The following is a 19,886-nucleotide window of genomic DNA, read 5'->3' as shown; positions in this document are numbered from 1 at the left end:
GCAATTTTGTCTTGTGTTTTTGCAGTAACCAACCGGAATGCAAGGGACGCTGTCATTGGGAGTGATGACGTTTCTTTGGCGCTGCGAAATAAAGGTGTTTTGCAAATTGACACTGTTCCATTCATTTTGTAGCATTTTGCAATAACATTTACGAGCCGCCTGATTGGTCACGTTCAACAGAACTCTCGATTGCAGCATCTTCGTGCGTAGTTATGCTCTCCTTCGTCATTGTGAATTGAGGGAGACTGGAACAAGGCGCTGCAGCGTAAAAAATATCCCTTGAGAAATACGGCCATCGCCAGCCATGATCACTCGTCTAGAAAGTTACAAAGCCAGAAAAAAAAAATGCAGTACGGTAGGCTGTGCTGCTATAGCGCATATGATACGAAGTCCGCTGAAGGTATATTCGGACAAATTATTTAGCAGTTGAAAACTACACTCCGCAGCGTTTTATAGTGTTAGGCCGAGAGTGAAGGAGACCGAAGGGGTAAGGCGGGGCTACACTGTAAACTGAAAAACACCCTTATGGGTGTAAATGGCTTGTCCTATAACTCACACCACTTTTTACACCATAGGGTCTGGGACACCCCTTTTATAGGGTGTATTCTGTGTAAAACTCCCCTTAAAAGGGTGCTTCTCCTTGGAAATACCTTCTTTTGCACCCTTTAAACACCCTTTTAGGAGGGTGTAAGATTGTTAAACACCCTCAAACAAGGGTGTATAAAGGGTGCAAAAGACGGCGGTTTCGAGGAAAAGCACCTTCTCAAATGGTGTTTTACACAGAATGCGCCCTCTAAATAGTGTGTTTCAGACCATACGGTGTAAAAAGCGGTGTGAGTTATAGGACAAGTCATTTACACCCATAAGGGCGTTCTTCAGTTTACAGTGTAGGCTGTTTACTGGCGAACAGCTGGAAAAAAGAATGAGAATGACTGGGTGGCTGGTGCAGAAGAGCGTGGGCGCGGGCAACACGGGCCTGGTGAAATCTTCATCGTCGGCTAACGCACAGTGCCGCTACAAGCGCTCCCCCCCCCCTGGACCTAATGTCGCGACGGCTCGAGTCGCACCAAAGGCGGGGCGGACGCCCACCGGACCCTTCTCGGCGAAGGTGCTGCAGGTGAAGCTGCTGAAGGTTTTGGCAGGGGCATGCGTGACGCAGGAGCCGGGGCGTCCGGCAGGAGGAAGGCCGACTTCACCCTGTCGATGGATAGGACAGCTCGGCGGTTCGGCAGTTGGATGGTCACAGTGTTGCCTTGGCGGGCGTGGACGAGGTACGGGCCGTCTTACGGAAGCTGGAGAGGTCTACGGGTGACGTCGTGGCGCAGAGAGACGTGGGTAGACGTGGCCAGTTCTGGGTGGTGGTATGCGTTGTACATCGCATCACTCTGAGCGAGGCTGTGTAAGCTTACTTGAATTTTCCTAACAACGGGTTGTTTAGCTCAAATGTGAGCCCAAACCACGTTAATATACATTCCACTCTCTACGCCCTTCCTTAGTTCGTACTTGCTAAGGTTTATCTTGAAAATGTACAAAACTTCCAATAATACTACAACTTGTGATGATAAAGCTTATACATTTCCTAAAAATCTTCGCACTTCGCAATCTCGTCACGTTAGAGCTTCATTGTTGTGAACTTTGCCCGGCGTCGTCTTGTTAATCGCTAAGCAGGCGATTCTTACAAAGCAAAAGCAAACTAACAGCCAAAAAAATGGGAGAAGTCTAGCATTTGCAAGTGAGTAAGGTAAGTAAGTAAGTAAGTAACATTTATTTTACTGAAAAACAAGCTTAAGGGCGGAGTTCATCGTTCATCAGGTGCGAGGAAGAAGGATGAAGAAGTGCCTGATGAAGGAGAGACTCCGTCCGAAAGCTTGTTTTTCAGTAAAACAAATGTTTCAATCTCTTTAAATATACTAAAGCAAAAACAAATAGGCCTGCATGTTATTGTTTTTCATAAGAGACGTCGCAGCATTAAGAACGAGCGCTAGAGAAAACACAGTCCTTACAGACCGAAGAAGCAAACCGGTTGGTAATGCCTTCACAAAACGAGCGCGTCAGCAATTTATAATTCCAAGTTCAAGTAGCGTCCACGTCTCCACGAGTCCGTCACAGTTACAGAAGAAAACGGGAGCGAAGCAGTCACCCACTCGAAATGTCCTACCACGTCTGCGCACAGTGAGCCAATCGGAGGGCGGAATAACTCTGTGGCTAGTCGCATGTAAAAAAAACGTGCCATGCCGACCTTCTTTCACGAGGTCGGCGAGAGCTGCCGAGAACGACAGCTGGCGACCAATTAGGTGACAGAGAAAGGCCACGCCTCCTGAGGTTTCGTCTGCTTTGGACGACGGAATGCCACTGTGGTGGGAACATGAAAATCGTGCGCGCTGACGGGGCGGCGGAAATGCGCCTCTACTACCGCCGCCCCCTCACAACGCCGCGTCGGGCGTCGCCAAGTGAGGACTGGCCCTAAGACGTCTGACTCTCTGGTGTCGTGCTGACCGGGAGGCGGTGGGTTCGAATCCCACCACCAGCTGTGCTGTCTGAGGTATTCTCTGGGTTTTCCGAAGACTTTCCAGACGAATGTCGGCACAGTTCACCCTGAAGTAGGCCCGGGACGCATACTAACCCCTCCTGTTCCCCACTCCTTCCTGCTGTCCTTTCTCCATCTGTCCTCATCTGTACGCTGCTCACAGCCACAGTTGCTTCTCGTCGCTAACACGAAAGTAAAAAAAGAAAAGGAAGATTCGGAACAGCCACAAGAGACGCTTTGGTATCTATTCTCAACAGGACTGACATTGTGACGCTGACCGTTCTGTGATTCCGTAGCTAAGAGAGCGCGCTCTTATCATGGATGATAACGAGTGCGTCGGGAGCGCTGTGAACTACTGGGGTGCACTCTTACAAATTAGGTGGTGGTGGTGGTGGTGATAGGGCTTGCCGTTGTCGGCCTCACGTATGTGGGCAACGTCACGACTCACGCCCTGGGGGAATGTGCGTCCTGGGCCGACTTCTAAGGGAACTGTGCCGACATATGTCTGAAAGCGTCTGAGGAAAACCCAGGAAAAACGCCAGACAGCACAGCCGGCACCGGGATTCGAACCCGGGTACCTCCCAGGTTCGGGTACCTCTTACAAATTAACTGCAACACATAGCACGCTCCTAGCCAACCATAATCCCGAATGACAGCGTTTTTGCCCGATTTATCGAGAACGGGAGCCTTTCATTTTATTTTTATTTTTTGTCCTTATGTCGTGTACAATTGCTGCAAAAAAAGGCGCACGCCTCCCATGCTCATGCTATCAAGGGAGGCGACGTTGTCATCCGTGATGATGGATGGCCACACTCTTAAAACGAAGCTTCACCAGATAGCACGCTGAAAGCCGGCCATTGTACAGAGAGATACCTTCATCACTCTTGGTTTGCGGAAAGCGCGGGGCGTACGCCTTTTTGTGGCAATTAGCATTTCTGCATAAGTGTGCCCCCGTTTTCAACAAATCAGGGGAGACAACGGCGTCATTCGGAATGATGGTTGACTAGGAGCGTGCTATGTGGTGGAGTTCATTTTTAAGAGCGTAGGATGGTGCTATGCAGTGAAGTTCATTTTTAAGGGTGCACCATGATCAACATTTATTTGCCCTCAAAAGTGGAACATCGTCCTCTTTGCGTACCGCTAAGTGGCGTGAGAGGCTAACACTTTTATTGTTAAGCTTCCGCCACACCGCCAAAGTTGGATAACTGGCACTGAGGATATGTGGCCGTGGGCAGACTGCAGCACATCGTTCGCGGCAGTCGCCGCACTAACATTTCATGACAAAGTTACGCTGGCTTTGCCGCTGGCTTTGCCGCTGGTGGCGCTTTATTTTTAAAACGTGAGCTTGTCCCATCCTACAGTTGGCAATACAAGTTACGAGCAGTTGGCGATACGAGGTGTTCTGTTCCATCGCTCAGCTGTGATGTGGGTAAGCTTAGGCTTGTCCCATCCTACAGTTGGCAATACAAAGTCTTCAGTTTTTAACATTTTTTGTGATTTAAATTGCTCCTGCCGATGTACCGCGTACACCGCAGGGATCCTGGTGAGGATGAATAACAACTCACCCCTCCGGGAGTTGGTGCTTCGGCATCCGCGTACCGGACGTCGTCAACGCCGTATTTGATACAGTGGGGCCTGGGAGCTTGTAACTTGGGAACCTCTACGAGTTCGGCCTTGGATCGTGTCATTGAGTGCGGCATTACGGTCGAAGAGCAAGCCTGCTCGATTGAGCTTTTCGGGCCACGTGTTGTGAACGTCACCTGCAAGGTGGTACCGCTTTATATGCGCGACGAGAATCTTATTCGCGCACTGAACAAGTACTGGAAAGTGCTCAAGATGGATGACGTTACCTTCCAGGATCGGAAGGGTCGTGGTACCTTGCGTACCGGAAACAAGAAGGTCGTCTGCGAGATGAGTGAGAGAACCCCGCTTCCCGATTTCGTCCGGGTCGTGCAGGCACTCATCCAGTGCGACTACGCTGGAGCGAAGAAGGTTTGTCGGCGATGCAAGCAAGAAGAACAGTTTATATCGGCCTGCAAGGTCCCGTTTTGTGAACGGTGCTCCACGTTCGGGCACACTACCGACGAATGTGGCTCCCGCTGCCGGCGTTGTCGCACCAGACACCCCCTTGATCCTTCCCCTGAACCCGCACCTTACGCTTCGGTAATCCGCACTTCTTCGGGGAAGTCGCACACACGACTTCCCCGCGGGGAACACGTACAGAGGGCCACGGATCCAGTGACGTCTGGTCAAGTACCAGCGACGCAACAGCCGGAACCTGAACAAGTTACTGGCCATGCACCGACAACCGAGGACAGCAGCTCCGTGTCTGCTGTGGTCTCGCCACCATCATCCACCGTTGCGCGTCCGCGAACGACTCAACGTCGTCTGTGCCGTTTCCTGCAGTGTCACAGTGTGGTGACCCTTCGAATGCTGATGTCGTCGCAACCACGCGCGAGATATCCGGCACGGATCAAGAAATGCAGAGGAACACCGGAGACGACGCGCTACAAAGGAAGCGACGAAAGAAAGCTAAAGCACCACTGGTTCACGAGGTCTTCGGCTCGGACTCGGACAGCTCTTAGGTTCGTTGTTTCTGATTTTTCTATGTCGACAATGAACTTCGCCTGTGCTTGTGTACTTGTCTGCCTGCTTCACATTATGCGGGTTAAGATAGCCACCTTAAATGCCAACGGACTCCGCAATGTTAAGAAACAGGCGTACTTGGTTAGTTTTGGACGTCGCCTAGGTTTGCATATTTTCATGTTACAAGAGACACACTTTTACTCCATGAGGGATATTGCACAATTCAAAGCCCGTTTCAACATTTCAGTTTTTGCGAGTTTGGGCACGCCAAACTCCTGCGGTGCAGCGGTGATCGTTTTTAACAGTGCGTGTCTGAACCGTTTCCTTTGCACGTATGACGCAAACGGACGTGTTTTAAATTTTGTTTTTTTTTCATACGAGATGTGAAGTACACGATTGTAAATGTTTACGCCCCAGCCAGGGTGAATGAAACCAATGCCTTTTTTCGTCTCTTAATCACAGACTGTTATCAAACGGGAACGTCTTGCTTACAGGCGACTTTAACTGCGTGGTTGACTCTAACGTCGATGTGATAGGTCAAGGTCAAGGCCGGCCGATATAGAATGCTCGCGAGCTCATTCGTATTGTCAACCCATTCCAGTTGATCGACTCTTGGCGCGTGGTCCATGGATCGAACCTGGTCAGCGTTACGTGGCAGAGGGAAGCATCAGGCTCCTGCTTAGATCAGTTCTACGTACCGGACAACTTACGCGAGAAGATCGCCTTGTGCGATCACCGCAGTATTCCATCGGCTGCCACATACAAGTTCGACCACTCGGGTGTGACCTTGATACTTGATCTTGACCATCCGCCTGTTTTGCATCGTCCCTTTTGTCGTATTGACAGAACTCTCTTGTCAGACGACGGGTGGTCCACTCGTTCTTGTTCTGTGTAGTACGCAAATACGGTTTCCCCCCGAGTTCTGCGCAATTCTGGAAAACATCTACACTGAGAAAAATTTCTCTGTTGTTTTAACAGGAAAGTGCTGGAAAAAATAGTCCTGTTTCAATAGGCCTGTTTCAATAAATTTACATGGACTGTTGATATAACCGGTATTGTCTGTTGTAGAAACAGGCTTTCCTGTTGTTGCATTAGAACAGGTTGATGTAAATTTTACAAGGCCCCAGTTACATATTACATGCTAGTTCTGTAGTTATATAAAAATTTCAGCACTCTGTCCACTGCCCTGGAAGGATTTCTTTCTACAGGTAAGAAACTCTGCAAGAAACGTGGTGAAGTCCATGACAAAACCGTCAGTCCTAGAACTGCTCGTCTTTATTGAGGATCTTCCTGTAGTTTCATATACTTGCAATCATACATTAACTCTTCTCATGTGCAGAGGGGCTTCTCTGAAGGTCTTTTCAAGTATCATTTGTTTGATGCTGCTTGATACCCCCAACAAGAGAACCTTCTCTGTTCTCGAAGAATGCTTCTTGTGCCTTCATGTAGCTTCCGCCGGTTGATAGATCTCAAGGAAGCATCTGAAATGTATACTCCATCCAAAGTACAGTATTAGCAAGAGGAAGTGGCACAAATGACAGCGCAACCTTACAACTGTACTTTTGGGACTAGGTACACATTTGTACACATTTGTCATTTGGGACAGTTTTGTATTCTGTCCGTTACAGTTAGCAGGAAAAAGAAAATGTCTGCGCAAGTTAAACATTGGAGGAAACTATTGGTATGAATGTTCCTCAGCACGTTCATGATCTATCCTATGCTTTTCCCAGAAATTCCTGCATGGAAGACTTACCAATTGATAATATGACTGGCGTGGGCGGAAGAGCGCCACCTGCAGTGGTTCTCCTGCCTGAAACGCAAAGTGGACTAATACAATGTGCTCCATAATGCAGCAAGGCACTCCTGGCTTCAACAACACGATCTGAGCACATAACTTACCAATTTCTAATATATATAGCGTACATGGAACAGAGAAATCCTGGATTGGTTACCCTGCCTGGAGAGCAACGTGCACTGCTATAATGTGCTTTATAATGCTGCAAGCACACATCCATGCAATCTTAGCACAAAGCTTACCTACAGGGGAAAATCAGGACTTGTATGCTCCTTTATTCTGTCGGTATCTGCAGTTCTTCAAGAAGGAATGATTCAGTCTCCATGCTGGAAATCGTTGGAGCCGGCAGTTGTTGCTTTTTACGAGCAGGATTTCTTAGGCACTGAGAAGAGAAAACAGAATGTGAAGAAAACGCTTCGCATTGCATTCGGACGCAAAACATGGAAACGTATACTTGCTGACATTAAGATGTTTCCTTTGATGTCTAAAGTAACTCGTGCGTGAAGACATCGATGTTGCAGCTTACATTCGTCATCTGTGAAAAAAGGGACAGAACAAGAACGTGTAACTTACACCTACCGACATGAAGAATTATCGTACCCTCAATAAAAGGCGTGAATATCATATTCCGCAAACAACAAAAATAACAAGAATCAAGAGCACAACACGATACCAACTGCATGAACGCAATATTGCTTTTGCTGCCATGCCTGACGTACCAACTGAATGGTTGTAGTAACCGACATTACGAACACGACAGCGTCTGCTTTTCCCCTGCGGGGTGACAAGTAGAAAACACGATTTCCCTATTCTAAGCAATGTATGCGAAGAAGCTAAAACTATCACTTCATTACCGGAGTATTAGCTGCACTACAAGCACTACAAGAGCAGAAATTGCAGTGTACATACCAACGCTTCAACAGGACCGCATGGCAGGCGAAGAGAAAGGTGAATGACGGTTGCCACGGCGTCCGTCGACACTTTGAAACGTTCTTGCGCTGTTCCTGCTTCAAAGCAATAACGGTGTGGGCGAACTGTCGAGTTGGGCGCGTCCTGCTTCCAACTTCTGTATCTAGGTTCTTCTGCGGGGCCACCTGACTGCTTCAAAACATACTCCGACTCTCCGCAGCGGAGACCGCCTCAGCGACCATTTTTGTTTCGTTTGACCGAGCAGCCCTGTTAAAGCAGGTCTACAAATGGTTCTGTAAAATTTTACATCAACGGTTCATGTAAATATGTCTGTTTTTCAACGGAATTTCTTAGAGTGTACAGGTCCCATAGTAGCAGTCTAGTGCTTAACGGCCGAGAACTTCAAGAGACTTCGAGAACTTCGAGAGAGAACTTCGAGAGAAGAACTTCAATTTACGGTCGCCTGCGGCGTACGCCAAGGGTATCCTCTGTCACCCATACTTTTTGTTGTGACACTGGATGTTTTTGCACGTCATGTGATCGCCTGTCACGGCATCCAGGGCTTTCCGTTGCCAGGAAGCGGTGCCATAAAAGTGTCTGCTTACGCGGACGACGTCACTTTGTTCGTGCGGAGCCAGACGTCCTTACGTAATGTTTTTAATATCTTTCAACGGTACTTCTGGTGCCCAGTTAAATGCCTCAAAAACATGATTATGGCGATAGGGTCTTCTGCACTGCCCTCCGCGTTTAGTATTTCTTCATGCACGTCTCTGCGCATTCTTGGCGTGTTCTTTTATGGCCACGGGGCGCTGCCGTCAAACTGGGCCAATGCAGTCATATCTGTACGGGCCGCTGTTGCGGCAGCAGAGCGCTTTTCTTTCACTTTCGCAGAGCGCAGTTATTTTATCCGCTCGGTCGTTTGCCCCCGTGCCTGGTACTTGGACCAGATTCTTCCTCCGCCACCTTCGATAGTCCAGAGACTAAACGCAGTCTTGTTCCCTTTCTTGTGGTCAGGAAGACAAGCAGTTATAAATCGTCCGACTCTGCAACTTCCGGTTTCTTTAGGGGGCTAGAGCTTTCGTCACGTAGGGGCGGTCTGCGAGTGGCTTGTGCTAAAGGTCCTAATTAGCGTGCTCAGGGACAATGAGAGCCCTGCCCACAGACTTGCTGTGTACTTCAGTTCCGTTCAGACTCGTCTTCTTCCTTATCTTCCACGCCTGAGAACTACACTCCGAGCTGAGCAAGCTCACAAGCTGCACGGCTCCTTGGTCACCTTTTACCGTCGCATTCAGCCTCTTCTCAGAGACTGGGATATAGACGTTTTTAGAAAAGCAAGCGCCACCTGTGGCACGCAAGGGCTCATGGGAACTTTGAGGGCCTCGAAGCATTACTAGAGGCCAGAGACGAAGGAAGAAGAAGAAGAAGAACATTCCCGTTGCGCGCAGCACCAGCATCAGCCGGGGTATGGTAGCCGGGGTAAACCATAACCGAAGCAGACGACAGAGCAATGTCCCTCGAAGTTCCCATGCTGCTTTGCGCCTCGCGCTTGGTGCCGCGCGCATCTATTTAAAATCGTCTATTCTCGGCGTTGCTGCTGCCCGCATCTCCGAGCGTTTGGCTTTGACATCGAACGAAGCTCGAGAGCGACTTCTGAAGTTGCGTATGCCTTTCCGATCTCGCATGTTTGCGGATCTTCCAGGTCGAACTCGTGATTTCATGTGGCAGGCCTGGTGGGGGGCCCTCCCTACACTCGACAGACTGTGTAGTATGGGCTCCCTTCTGTTGTCTCTGCAGAGCACAAGATACTCTGGATCACCTACTGTACGACTGCCGTGTTTCAAGAATTTTTTTTTTGTCCCGAGCTGCCCACAGCTTTTCTCTTCGTGTCCAGCTCCAGTGGGGTGCGCTTCGTGTGGCGCCTCGGTCTCCAACGCATCGACTGTGCAGGCTTGCGAGTTTCATGGTGTTTCATGTCTTGTGGCGGGCTCGTAGCAGGGCCCTGGTTAAGCATACGAGGTTTTTGCCCGTCTTAGCGGCCGTGACATCGCTTCGCAGGGAGGTGCAAGAGTTCCTAAAGCAGGAGCTTCATAATACAAACATAGATGGCTTTGTCCACGCGTGGGCAGCTGAAAATGTGTTCACCATCAAGAATGGGGGGATATGTTTATTACGAAAAAAAGAGGCAGGAAAAAAGGAAAGGTCAGCCAGGCAGAAGCTGACTTATTATTCCTTGTAAAAAAAAACAGAAACAGAAAAGGAGAAAGACGCAAGCGGCACATGGGCAGCAGGTGGGCATGCGTACACGATCGCTCAGAGGCAGTCCAGGAAGCATATTAGCGCTCTGGTAACAACCCATTGCTTCTGCCCTACGGGGCCCAGCAGGGTTGCCAAAGAGAGGTCTCTGTGCCCCAGGGCAGATAGGCGGTGCGTGAGTGCGGTCCGAGGAGCGGCATATCTTGGGCAGGTCAAGAGTAAATGGTGGGTGTCTGCGTCTGTGGAGCAGGAGGGGCACGCCGAAGAGGGACACTGCTTGATCTTGAACAGGAACGATGGAGTACGGGCAACATTCAGGTGAAGACGATGGAGAGATGAGTCAATGGTGGGTGTCGGCGTCGTTGGAGCAGGAGGGGCACGCCGAAGAGGGACGCTGCTTGATCTTGAACAGGCACGATGGAGTACGGGCAACTTTCAGGCGAAGACGTTGGAGAGCTGACTCTTCCTTTCGAGACAGCCGTAGCGGCACACTGAAGGCCATCTTCGGGTCAATGAGGTGGAGGAAGGTGTTGGCTGCGACAGTGTTTTCTATGAAAAGGTGGGTGTCGGAGGAAAACCGCCGGCGGATGTGTATGAGGCAGACGGATGGTGATAACGGGATGACAGTGTTGCACTCAGCTGCGCCATGAGCGCGCCTCGCTGCTGTGTCGGCATGTGTGTTTCCCGGCAAGCCAATGCGGCTTGGCACCCACTGAAACAACACGGAGTGGTCGGAGGTGACGAGGAGGTTGTGCACAATCAGGATCAGTGAGCGGATGTCAGAAACAACTTGTGAGCGAGGCGAAGACAGTGCCTCCAGCGCCGACCTGCTGTCTGTTAGGACTGTCCAGCTTCCAGGTGGACGAGAGGATACAAGCTTCAGTGCTTCGTGAATGGCTACAAGCTCCGCTTCGGTGGACGACGTTTCGTGGGGAAGCTTGAAGGCTTGTTCGATGTTTTCGGAAGGGAGGAACAGCGCTGCTGTGGAGACGCCCGCGGAGACGGAGCCGTCGGTATATATTTGCAGTCGCTGGCTGTGTAGGGCGTCCATGTGCTCCAGCACGAGGTGCCAGTACCGCAGTACCCTCCAGTACCGCAGGACAGGCGGGGGATGGTCGTTTTTGTTCGTGATGCCAGGGATATGTGTGTACACGGCGGGTGTGACCATCGACCACATTGGTGGGGCGTAAGACGAAGTAGACGCAGTTGATGGGACCGACACCTTCAGTCGCTGAACAGCGACACCGAATGCCGACGCAGGGCAGTCATGGTCGATTTCCCGCAAGTGGTGGGCGGGATGACGAGTAAGGTATCGTGAGTAGGCGCGAAGGGTTTCCAGGTCGCGCAGAATGTGTGCTGGAGACTCCTTGCCCTCTGCTAGGACCAGGTATGTCTCTGTCGTTTTGGGAACACCCCGGCAGACGCGCAGGCTGCGGGCCTGGATGTTGAGGAGCTCGCGGTCATTGGCTTTGCTTACGGCGTGGAGGACTGGGAGGCTGTACCTCAGGGTTCCGGTCGCCAGCGAGGTGTGGACGAGCTTAAGGTCGGTGCAGGTAGGGCCCCATGACGTTCCAGAGATCCGTCGCAGGACATTCACGAGGACAGACAGCTGGGAGGATAGAGCTTTGGTATGTTTGGACCAGGTGAGGCCCCAGTCGATGGTAATGCCCAGATAACTGTGGTGTGGCACGAACTCCACCGGCAAACCTGCAACCCGTAGCAGGAACTGCCGGAATGATCGGGGCGTAAACGCCATGGCGACAGTCTTGGATGATGAAACAGACAGTCCCAGGCCGGAAAGATACTGGACAACATCATCGACGCCTCGTTGCAGGCGACGCTGAATCGCGTCACGGCACGTGCCGGAGGTCCGCAGGCATATGTCGTCGGCGTAGATGGTGATACTGGCGTTGCCTCGGAGGTGAGCTGGTAGGGAGGCCATGACAACGTTGAACAGAAGAGGGCTGAGCACATTACGTTGCGGGACGCCGCGGCGAACAGGGAAGGATTGGGTGTCCCCTTCCGTACTGCGCACAAACAAAGACCTGTGCGATAGGAAGCCCTGAATCCACGACAGCATCCGGCCACCTACGCCAGCCTCTTGGAGTGTCGCCCCAACAGTACTGTGGAGTACGCTGTCGTAAGCCTTGAGAACGTCGAGGAAGACAGCGGCGGTATGTAGGCCTTCAGATCGGGCGGAGGAGGTGACGGCGATGACATTGTCAACGACAGATCTACCTTGTCTAAATCCGGCCATCACCTGCGGGAAGAAGCCCGTACTTTCAAGGTACCAGGCGAGGCGCGAATGGACCATTCTATCGAAAGTCTTCCCGATGCAGCTGGTAAGGGCAATTGGCCTAAATGAATCGATCTTGTGTGGTGATTTGCAGGGCTTTAAGATGGGGATTACCATCACACATTTCCATTTTGTCGGGAGGGAAGCGGCTACCCAGGATACGTTGAAAATGCTCAGAAGAGACTGGCTTGCGCAAAGCGGTAGATTTCTGAGCGCCTTCTAAGACAGATGGTCCGCGCCTGGGGAGGTATGCAGGGGTGCATTCTCCAGCGCAGATTCGAGTTCAGCAAGGGAGAATGGAATGTCTAGGAGAGGCTCGCTCGACGACTCCAGAACTACGGGGATGTCCTTGGATGAGGCTAGTGAGTTGGTGGGGGCTGAGGCGAGGCGGTCGCAGTACTCCTCCGCTATTTCGAGTTCCTGACGCCCGGAGGCAAGCGAAAGCGATCGAAATGGCTGGCGCTGAGTGACGGGCACATGGAGCCCTTTGAGCACCGACCACAGCCGAGACAGCGGCGTGCGCGGCGACAGTGAAGTCGCAAAGTTCCGCCAGTGGGTACGTGCCAGTTTGACCAGGTGCCTGTGGACTGCCTTCTGCACACGTCGCGCCTCAGACGTGTGTTCCGGCAGACTAGTGCGACGGGCGCGTCGTTCCGCGCGGCGGCCGAGCGCGCGCAGCCTCTCGCACTTCGCATCGACGGCAGTGAACTTTTCCGGTATCCGCGCAACGGTGATGGAGGACTGCGCGGCACGAACGACTGCTTGACAGAAGTCCCTTTCATTCATCGGCATGGAGTCTGCGAAGTCGGTCTCCAGAGCAGATCTGTAGGACGCTCAGTCAGTACGCTTGACACACCGCTCCGTTCTGGAGTGCTGAATTTTGACCAGGACAGGCAGGTGATCGCTGCCCATCGTGTCAGCATCGACGTGCCACCTCGAGATCCGCGCAATGGAGGCCGAGGCCACAGTCAGGTCCAAGCAGGACGAAAGGAGAGTCGACTGCACAAACGTTGGGGAACCGTCGTTTAGGATATGAAGGTCGCGTTCTTCAAACAGGGCAAGAATGGAATCATTTTCCTTCGGCAACACTAAGTGCCCGATACACGTGCTGACATGTGTCTGTGTAAATCTAGAGGTGTTTGCACACACTGTAAATACACGGTTTCAAGATGTGCGTTTTATAAATATGTGATTATTTAAGGATGTAAATAATTAACGATCCATTCTAAGCTTCGTTGATTGTTGTATTCACCGTTCGCTTGTTTGCATTGTACATTCCATTGTGCTCATTGCGCTCATGCAAATAAATTTTCTTTGATCTCGTCAATCAGCACTCTGTGGCTTGATGACACTATATACAGTCAGTACGTGGTGGAGGGAGGCAAAGGGGAACCTGTCCTCCATATATTAGAGAGTCGGTGAATTAAGGTTAATTAATTAACTGTTCACGAATTATTAAGCCCTGGAGGGGGGAGGAGCTTCATCAAACACCCGTTATAGACCTCTAATACTTTCTCTGCCTGAGAAATTTAACAAAAGGTCTCAAATTATATATCTGTCGTACGCAAGAAAACAACGAATTCTAAGAGTCCGTTTTCATTTATGTCGGTGAGCACGGTCGTAAGGACAGCGCTCTTACACTCTTAGAAATGAGCTTCACCACATAGCACGCTCCTAGTCGACATTATCCCGAATGACAACGTTCTCGCCCCTGATTTGTTGAAAACAGGATTCTGTGCCGTGCATAATGGCACAATATAGGCTCCGCCTCCCGTTTTCAACAAATCTAGGGCGAGAGCATTGTCACTCGGGATGACGGTTGGCCAGGAGCGTGCTATGTGGTGAAGCTCATTTTTAAGAGTGCAGTCGGAGGACGGCTGGCCAGGCGGCGGGTGGATAATCGAAAGGGAGCAATATATTTATTAAGAAAAAAAGACGAAAGGTCAGCCAGACGGAGGTCGGCTTGCTATTCAAAAAAATGCAAAATGGGGGAAGAAAAAAGCAAAAGAGAAAGAGGAAAAGGAAATGAAAAGAAATTGAGAAGATAAATGAAGAAAATGGGGAAGAAAAGAAAAGGAAAATAAGAAAACAAAAGGGAAGACAAAGAAGAAAAGAAACGAAGAGGAAAAGACAAAGTGGATAAGAAAAGGAAAGGAGAACACAAAGCTAAAACTGAGAAGGACACTTTTCCCCACATATGCGCGTCGTGCCCTGGGAGCTCTTCGGCGAACCACGCCCTAGGCGCGTCCGAATTAATGCACGTGGGTACCACAAAAGGACCAAAATCGGTCCCGAATTGCGCCGTTCGTGCGGTCTCCCCACTGGTCCCCCGCTTCTCTCGTCCCCGTACTGTGATCGAACGCTTGGCGCTAACAGACGAGGCACGGACAAAGCACACACAAAAAAGGGCGCTAAGTTCGAACACATTTATTTGAGGAAATCACACCTACATTTATACAACCTCGACCGTATATACCAGGTATTCTTCCAACGCCACGTGTCAAGCTATGCTAGTTCGTTACCGGATAATGCAATAGATGGCGCTAAGCATCTCATTGAGCGTGTACCAACAAGCCCGAGCTTTTCGCTATTTCCATACCGCGGCACTTAATGCAGACGAAGATAACACTCTCCCGCGCGTCATGGGCATGCGCATGCGCTAAACCCTTTGTGAAAAAAAGGTCAATTTGAAAGGCGTCCTTGACGTAGTCAAGACAAAATGGCATGAATAATAATAAACAACAACAACAACTTTAGTCCAGGATAATGGGTGGGGGAGTTTCATCGCCGGGGGCGATGCTCTACCCCGTTGCTGCAGATGAAGCAGGGAATGGAGGAATGCGTCCCGTTACAATGAGGATCGAAGTCCTGTGGCGTCCAAAAAGGCGAAGAGAGCCTTGAGGACAGAGCGTTGGTGTGCTGGATGCGGCCAGGGGCAAAGCAATTTTGTGAGGGAGAGGGGACGGGAGTCGAGCTCGTGGAGGGAGGCGGAGAGTACAGAGCGGAAGGGTGGTAGTGTAGGCAATGGAGAAGAATGTGCTTGAGATCTTCAACAGCACCGCAGTGACTGCAGTGGGGAGAGTTAACTTGTCGCAAGCAATAGCGCCACTGAGCCGTGAAGGCCACGTCGAGGCGCATTCGATGAACTCATGCGGCGTCTTCACGAGAGATATGTGCTGGCATGCGGAAAGCGAGCGCTGGGTCAACTCTGCTCAGCATGGCGGGGTGTAGTATGTCGGCGGTCCGTTGGCGGGTAGCCAGAGGAGTCACAAGGTTTCGAAGTATGGACCGTCGATCGCCTCTGAGCAGTGCAATACGCGTTCGTGTCCGAGACGAGAGAGCTGCTTCGGCGGCGCTGTCCGCCAGTTCATTGCCTTCGACACCGCAATGGGCGGGAACCCATTGGAGAGCGAGCCTATGTCCTTCTTCGTAGACAAGTTTGTAAGCGGTTAACACATCCATAACCAACGGGGGGGAGGAGCCTCGCTTCCAGAATTTTCAATTGCTTGCAGCGCAGAGGTTGAGTCAGTAAAGACCAGCCAATTCCAGGAGGCGAAAGGAACAATGTAGAGTTCCGCAGCTGTGGATGATGTACAATGCCAAAGGCGACGTCCATGAATTACGCCTTCGTCGGGGATGACAAAGGTTCATAAATAAAATATTGGGCAAAGGCCAAGGCAAAGACTTTGCCAATCGTGCTGCCAATGCTGACGCGGACTTGCCATTTCGAGAGGCGTCATCGGTGTAAGCGGCGGTAGAGGTGGAAAACTGCGCGTCTACCATAGCATAAAATTGGGTTGGAAGGACTTGAGGGGGAACCTGAGCTCTGCGGACCGGAAGGTCAGGAAGACGTGCGAAGGTGGCACAGGCAGAAACCAGGGGGCGTTCGGCGGTGTGGCAGTCCTAGGTTGGAAGCCGGTGAGAGCACGGCATCTCCTCAGCGCCACGTGATAGAAATCACTTTCAGGACGGTATCGAATTTTCCTGAGGAGTGGGTGACGGGGAACGTTCGCACGCAAACGTAGGAAGTGTGGAGCCGTTTCCCGATCACGGAGGGCCTCCACCGAGAGTTCTCCAGCTTCAGCTAGGGCTTGCCGTGTTTCAGCCATTCTTGGAACGCCAAGGCAGCGACGAATGTTTGGGGCGAACAGGGACCGAAGGGTATTTAACGATGTTGTAGAAACCCTATGCAAGACTGGAAGGCTGTAAAGCACAGTAATCCCTCACCAAAGCGGCGTGAACGGATAAGAGCGAGCGTTGATCACAGCCCCAGCCGAAGCCAGAAAGATGTTGAATGACAGGAATCATCGCTGCACTTTGGTTTCAAGGTGCTTAATGTGGCAAGCCGAGCGCAGGTGGGAGACCAGGACCATGCCAAGGAAGCGATGGGAACGCACAGGCTCGAACTTCTGTGCACCAACACAAAAAGGGAAATTACTCATAGCCTTGTGGGTGAAAGGGAGCTCGACGCACTTTTCGGGCGAAAGGTCCATTCCAAGTCCCGTAATGTAGAAATGAACGTTGTTTAAGGCTTGTTGTAAACGGCGCTGAATGGCTGGTCGTGACTTGCCTACTGTCCAAAGGGCAACTTCATCCGCATACACGGAGAATGCGACCTTGCGTGGAACTGTCGATTTTAGTCCTCCCATGACTACATTAAAAAGTGTAGGACTGAGAATGCTTCCTTGTGGTACGCCTTGATGAACAGGGTGCTTGGGGCTTTGGCCGCGGGATGTGCGGACAGCGACAGTTCGGTTTCGGTCCGTAAGGAAATCGTGAAGCGAGCTGAAAAGTCGACCAGAGACTCCAAAAGACCGCAACCCGTGGAGGACACAGATGTGCGAGACTGTATCATAGGCGCGCTTCATGTCCAGGAAGACCTCTAGTGCTACTGAACACTAACGAGACCAGGCAACAACATGGCGGAGGAATTGCCAGGTCAGAGCGAGAGCTCGGGCTGACCGAGGCAAGGCTATTTAATATTCGCGCCTTGATGTGATGGCGCTGGCAATGCCGCCACAGGGCCTCCCCCTTAGCCAAGCGCTGGAAGCTGGGGAATAGAAACGGGCTTGGGAGCCCAAGTGACTTGTCGGGGTGGCCTGAGTCGGGGAGACGGTGGGGGAGAGTAGTTGGAGTAGTGAGCGGACAAGTTGCCGTGGAGGGTGAGTCGTGGAGTAGCTCTACGGAGAAGGAGGGCGGCAACGGTGGTACAGCGTCGACGTATGCCGGCTTAAGCTCTTCTAAGGCAACAGTGCCCTCGCGGCCGTTCAGCCGAGATGTTGCTGGACGAAGGGCGGCTATAGTACGGCGGAGCCACGAAACGTAGTCAGCTGGTGGGAGAGCAGTGCTGCATGGCAACGGGCAAATGAGATCTCCGGGGAGGCGTAGGGACGTGCCGTATACCATCTCGGCGACGGCGCAGCCCATGTCAGCTTTGAAGGTGGAACGAATCCCCAGGACCGCGAGCGGTAGGACTTCTGGCCAGGGTGTTTCAGGAGCAGCCCGGAGGGCAACCTTGAGCTGTCGGTGGAAGCGCTCAACGAGGCCGTTTGACGCCGGGTGGTGGCAGTCGTTCAAATCCGCTTGCAGCCCAGTGTGTTGACGAGTCTAGAGAAGAGGGCGGACTCGAACTGGGGACCAAGAGGTGAGAGTGTTCAAGAGGGCGGCTGCAACTGTGGGTGCAGTGGCGTCGGGTACCGGTACCGCCTCAGGCCAACGGTGAAGCGGTCAATGATGGTGAAGATGTAACGATAGCCGGATGATATTGGGAGTGCTCCCACCAAGTCGATGTGAATATGAGCGAAGCGGCTGTCTGGCACGGGAAACTGAGAAGGATGAAGGCGGGTGTGCCTGTGAACCTTGGTCCGCTGACACGGAATCCAGGCTTGAACCCAGCGCTTGATGTCCTTGTTCATGAAGGACCAGCCGTAGCGCCGAGAAATGAGTTTGTGGCGGCCCGTGGACGACGATGACGACGTGCCTCTGTTGCCACGCGCTACGGCGCTGGCACGGCAGTTCTACCGGCACCGTCCTAGCGTGAGGCCACGCACATCTGCCCGCTGGGACATTCCATCATCGCCGGTCAGGACTCATGTAGGGGAACACCATCTCCTCTACATTTGGTGACCCGAACAACGAACACCACGTTCGGCGTAATTCGGCCACTCAACATCCTAAATTTTTCGTCGGCAAACCAGCAGCGAACCACCCTCTAGCAGGCAAGGCGCACCGGGACCACTGTTCCACCGGGGACCCGCAGGGAGACCACAGTAAGCTGGCTTTCCGGCCTCCACCTGCTTCATGATGGTCCTCCCCGGCACTTCTCTGGCGGCAACCGGCATTCATGCTGTCGTACCGGTCGCGGTACTGTCGCCCACTCATCAACGCACTCACCCAGCAACAATCAGCCCTCAACAACTCAATCACTCAGCAACAATCAACTCTCGGCGGCAATCTCTCAGCAAGCACTCAGCGCAGTCAACAAGGGCTCAACGCACTCAGCAGACAATCAGCAACTACTCAAGCACCCAACCACTCAACCAATCAGCACTCACATCTCATCACTGGAACCCGCCCGGATCGCAGCGCTCTTGTTGCCGACATCCCACTGCTGCTGCATCAACAGTCACAAGCACAAGCCGTATGCATAGCCGTCCACCATCTACGAGCCGTCATCATTCTCCTCTTCGTGGTATCGACGCGAACCTCAACCGCATGCACCGCTCCGCGTCTGAGGGGGGGAGTGATGTGGCGGCCCGTGGACGACGATGACGACGTGCCTCTGTTGCCACGCGCTACGGCGCTGGCACGGCAGTTCTACCGGCACCGTCCTAGCGTGAGGCCACGCACATCTGCCCGCTGGGACATTCCATCATCGCCGGTCAGGACTCATGTAGGGGAACACCATCTCCTCTACAAGTTCTTGAGAGGCGCGTGTGCCAGGATGGGATAATGAATGATAGCTCGAGAAGACTTCTCGTCGAACTGCCGCCGGAACAAATGGGCGGGGTCGACCTTGTGACGTGTCGCACGCGACAGGAATGCGACAGAACGGTGCTACCGGCAGAGGCGGCGCAGCTTTCGAAGCTGGCCTGGGAAACAGGCGGAAACGGGCAGTTCCGAGAAGCCGGAGGAATTGACGACTGCCATGTCCAGGTCCATCAGGTATTGTCCAAGGTATTGTTCGGGTCACCACTGTAGTGCTACTGAACACTAACGAGACCAGGCAACAACATGGCGGTGGAATTGCCAGGTCAGAGCGAGAGCTCTGGCTGACCGAGGCAATGCTATTTATTATTCGCGCCTTGATGTGATGGCGCTGGCAATGCCGCCACAGACCGATACAACGATCCGCCGATGAGCACGAGCATGTTGGACTGTAGAGACGAGATCTAGAACTGGATCCATAGAACTTCGGTGGCGGCGAAATCAAGCCATTTCCTGAGGGAACGCACCTTGCTTTTCTGCCACCAGTCGAGGCGATGCAAAACCATTCTCTCCATCAGTTTGCCGAGGCAGCT

The 19,886-nt window shown here is 52.0% G+C and overlaps 2 protein-coding genes across 2 annotated transcripts in view; one reads left to right on the top strand and one right to left on the bottom strand.

The window, feature by feature from the left end:
- Positions 1–110, top strand: part of LOC135400168 (uncharacterized) — a 62,752-nt gene extending 62,642 nt beyond the window's left edge. The window contains exon 26 of the mRNA XM_064631901.1: positions 26–110. Coding sequence (XP_064487971.1) covers positions 26–28 — 3 coding nt within the window. The 3' untranslated portion in view covers positions 29–110. The remainder of the gene's footprint in view (positions 1–25) is intronic.
- Positions 111–10,410: 10,300 nt separating this feature from the next.
- On the bottom strand, positions 10,411–12,384 carry LOC135399805 (uncharacterized). The gene has a single exon (XM_064631545.1). It carries the CDS (start codon positions 12,382–12,384, stop codon positions 10,411–10,413), a length of 1,974 nt encoding a protein of 657 aa, XP_064487615.1.
- Between the last annotated feature and the right edge of the window lie 7,502 nt (positions 12,385–19,886).

The sequence above is a fragment of the Ornithodoros turicata genome, chromosome 7, assembly GCF_037126465.1.
Source record: "Ornithodoros turicata isolate Travis chromosome 7, ASM3712646v1, whole genome shotgun sequence".
In the NCBI taxonomy this organism is placed as follows: Eukaryota; Metazoa; Arthropoda; class Arachnida; order Ixodida; family Argasidae; genus Ornithodoros; species Ornithodoros turicata.
This window is presented reverse-complemented; position numbering and strand designations above follow the sequence as displayed.

Bases quoted from the DNA above. Each gene is read 5' to 3' on its own strand.
- LOC135399805 (XM_064631545.1), bottom strand. From the start codon at position 12,384: ATGGTCCATTCGCGCCTCGCCTGGTACCTTGAAAGTACGGGCTTCTTC.